Source organism: Colletotrichum spaethianum (assembly GCF_022836535.1).
Source record: "Colletotrichum spaethianum MAFF 239500 DNA, contig10, whole genome shotgun sequence".
Classification (NCBI taxonomy): Eukaryota; Fungi; Ascomycota; class Sordariomycetes; order Glomerellales; family Glomerellaceae; genus Colletotrichum; species Colletotrichum spaethianum.
Genome location: NW_026054780.1, coordinates 1,272,476 through 1,274,832, shown reverse-complemented (window position 1 = coordinate 1,274,832; position 2,357 = coordinate 1,272,476). Strand labels below are relative to the sequence as shown.

Sequence of the window (2,357 nt, the reverse complement as noted above, 5' to 3'; positions counted from 1 at the left end):
TTCAGGGACAAAGCTAGCAATGTGTTCCAACCCCAGTCGAGACTCATCGTAGGTGAGGACGCCCACGCTCTTGTTCGGTGGAAGCAGTGGCAATACTGATGGCAATTGAGCCAGCGATGATGTTGATATCGGGATGGGCAGCTTTGCAGCAAGTCTTCTCACTGAGCAATCAGTCTAGTATCTCTTCAAGTAACCCAGTTCCTTTTACTCACTCGGCTTGCGCCATGGCCAAAAAGCCACAACTGGTAATGATTCCCACGCATCCCTTAGCCGCTAGACGTAGGCCAGCGTCCACGAAACGGTCGATGAGCGCGGTATCATATTTCGACGCGGTTACAACTTGCGACACTTTAGAACCCTCCGCCATCTCGCGTATCAACGGAAACGGCCATGTTCGCTCATTGTATGGGTCACCTGGGGGTCGGTGAATGTCCACGTCTATGGCGATGAAGCCAAGAGGCGGTAGGGTATTTTCCCCTGTGAGCGCAACCATCATGATATTGAATGGATGGATATAGGCTGGTGGTTTCAAAAGCTCGGTTTAGGTTTTGTTCTTTCGTCGAAACATATCGCTCAAAAAGATACTCGACTCGGATGTGTGCAGGATAGACGTGATGCTAAAACGGTGTAGACTAGCTCACCTTGGGGGCTTGTTCATTGCCGATTGTCACTCACAACCCGCTAGAAGCTCAAAATGCACCACCGACCCATCCAGTAAAGAGGGTCGAACGGGCGAAAGCGTATCATTTGGCTTTCCCCACATGCAGTACGTGATAAGTCAACGTCGCTAGGAACCTAGGGTCGAGTAATTCAGGGACCAAAGCCCGCTAGACTCGGTTCATGCCGAGCCCAGACCCTATCAAGCATCACTGGCGGTGCAACCTTGTTCGGGGGAATCCGACCCTCAATCAGCGCCTCCATCGTTCGGCCTCCACAGTGGAGACAACGCGATAACCGAGTGTCGATGAGCTCCACGCGTGTTTCCACAACCGAAAGTATTCGACGTTGCGCGACGCCTGTCTCGAATGTATTTCAAAGCAGGGAATGAATGTTCTTTCGGCTGCAGTCGAAGCTGGCTCGTCTATTCCCGATCGATCATTTTCCTTTACTGCACCTCGCGAATGCTTTGCCCAACGTCGCGATACCTAGGATCACAAGACACTGTGGCTCTTTAGCGATATCACGCTTTCCAAGCAGCGTATCCCAGCTCACAATGGCTCCCTCTAGAACCGATGAATTGGGCTTCAGGAAACCCCGTGTCGTCGCCCTCGGCGCTCCCAAGTACGTTGGCGACGACTATCTCGCCGAATTCAAGACCGAGTTCGACTACACCGTACTAGAGGCCACCAACCGTGAGGAAACAATCGCAATGCTCCCCGAGGACATCAAAAAGAATGGAACTATCGACGCCTTCATCATCCGAATGGGAACGCCGCCCTACGAGCCTTTCGATCAGGGTCTCCTCGGTGCTCTTGCTCCGAACTGCAAAATCATCACTTCTGCTAGCGCGGGTTTCAACGAGTTCGACGTCGAGTGGATGGCGTCCGAAAACATATGGTTCTGCAACACCGTCGACGCTGTAGCGGAGGCAACGGCAGACATGGCCATCTTCCTGACGTTGGCTGTTTTACGCAACACAAGCAACGCAGAGAGGAGTGCAAAGTCTGGAACATGGAGAGCCGTCCCTGGACTCGTGCCTGGAAGAGACCCCTCGGGTCTGACTCTGGGGATCGTGGGAATGGGTGCAATTGGAAAGGCATGTTGCTGCCGTGACTGGACATCAACTACAGAGTCTCGGGCTAACAATCTATCTTGTAGTATCTCGCAAAGAAGGCGGCAGTTTTTAACCTCAAGATCATATACCACAATCGGCATCAACTCCCTGCCGATGAAGAAGCCAAGTACAACGCAGTGTACTGTCCAACGCTCCACGAACTACTGGGGAAGTCTGACATCGTATCACTAAACTGTCCATTGAACGACAAAACAATAGGTCTGATTGGGCCTGCAGAGTTTGCGGCAATGAAAGACGGCACCTTCATTGTGAACACAGCTCGCGGTCCTGTCATTAACGAACCTTCTCTCAAAGAAGCTCTTGCGTCTGGGAAGGTGGCCCGGGCCGGCCTGGACGTCTTTTGTGACGAGCCAAAGCCAGATCTTACCTTGTTGCAGCATGAAAATGTCATTGCGCAGCCACATCTGGGGGGCTCACAGATATGGCGTTCCAAAAGGCAGAAAGAGAATGCTTCGAGAACATCAGAACTTTGTTCAAAACTGGGAAGCCCAATTCACCCGTCATTGATATAAAGAATAGAAAAGCAAAATCCTTGGCCAGCTAGTTGGGATATCTTCTGGAA

General features: G+C 51.7%; 1 protein-coding gene across 1 annotated transcript; it reads left to right on the top strand.

Moving 5' to 3' along the window:
* Window positions 1–1,213: 1,213 nt before the first annotated feature.
* ColSpa_04894 (putative 2-hydroxyacid dehydrogenase) lies at window positions 1,214–1,847 on the top strand (the record flags this gene model as incomplete). Its single annotated transcript, XM_049271106.1, has 2 exons — window positions 1,214–1,742; window positions 1,819–1,847. The coding sequence occupies 2 exons, from the start codon at window positions 1,214–1,216 to the stop codon at window positions 1,845–1,847; spliced, it is 558 nt and encodes a 185-aa protein (XP_049127063.1).
* Between the last annotated feature and the right edge of the window lie 510 nt (window positions 1,848–2,357).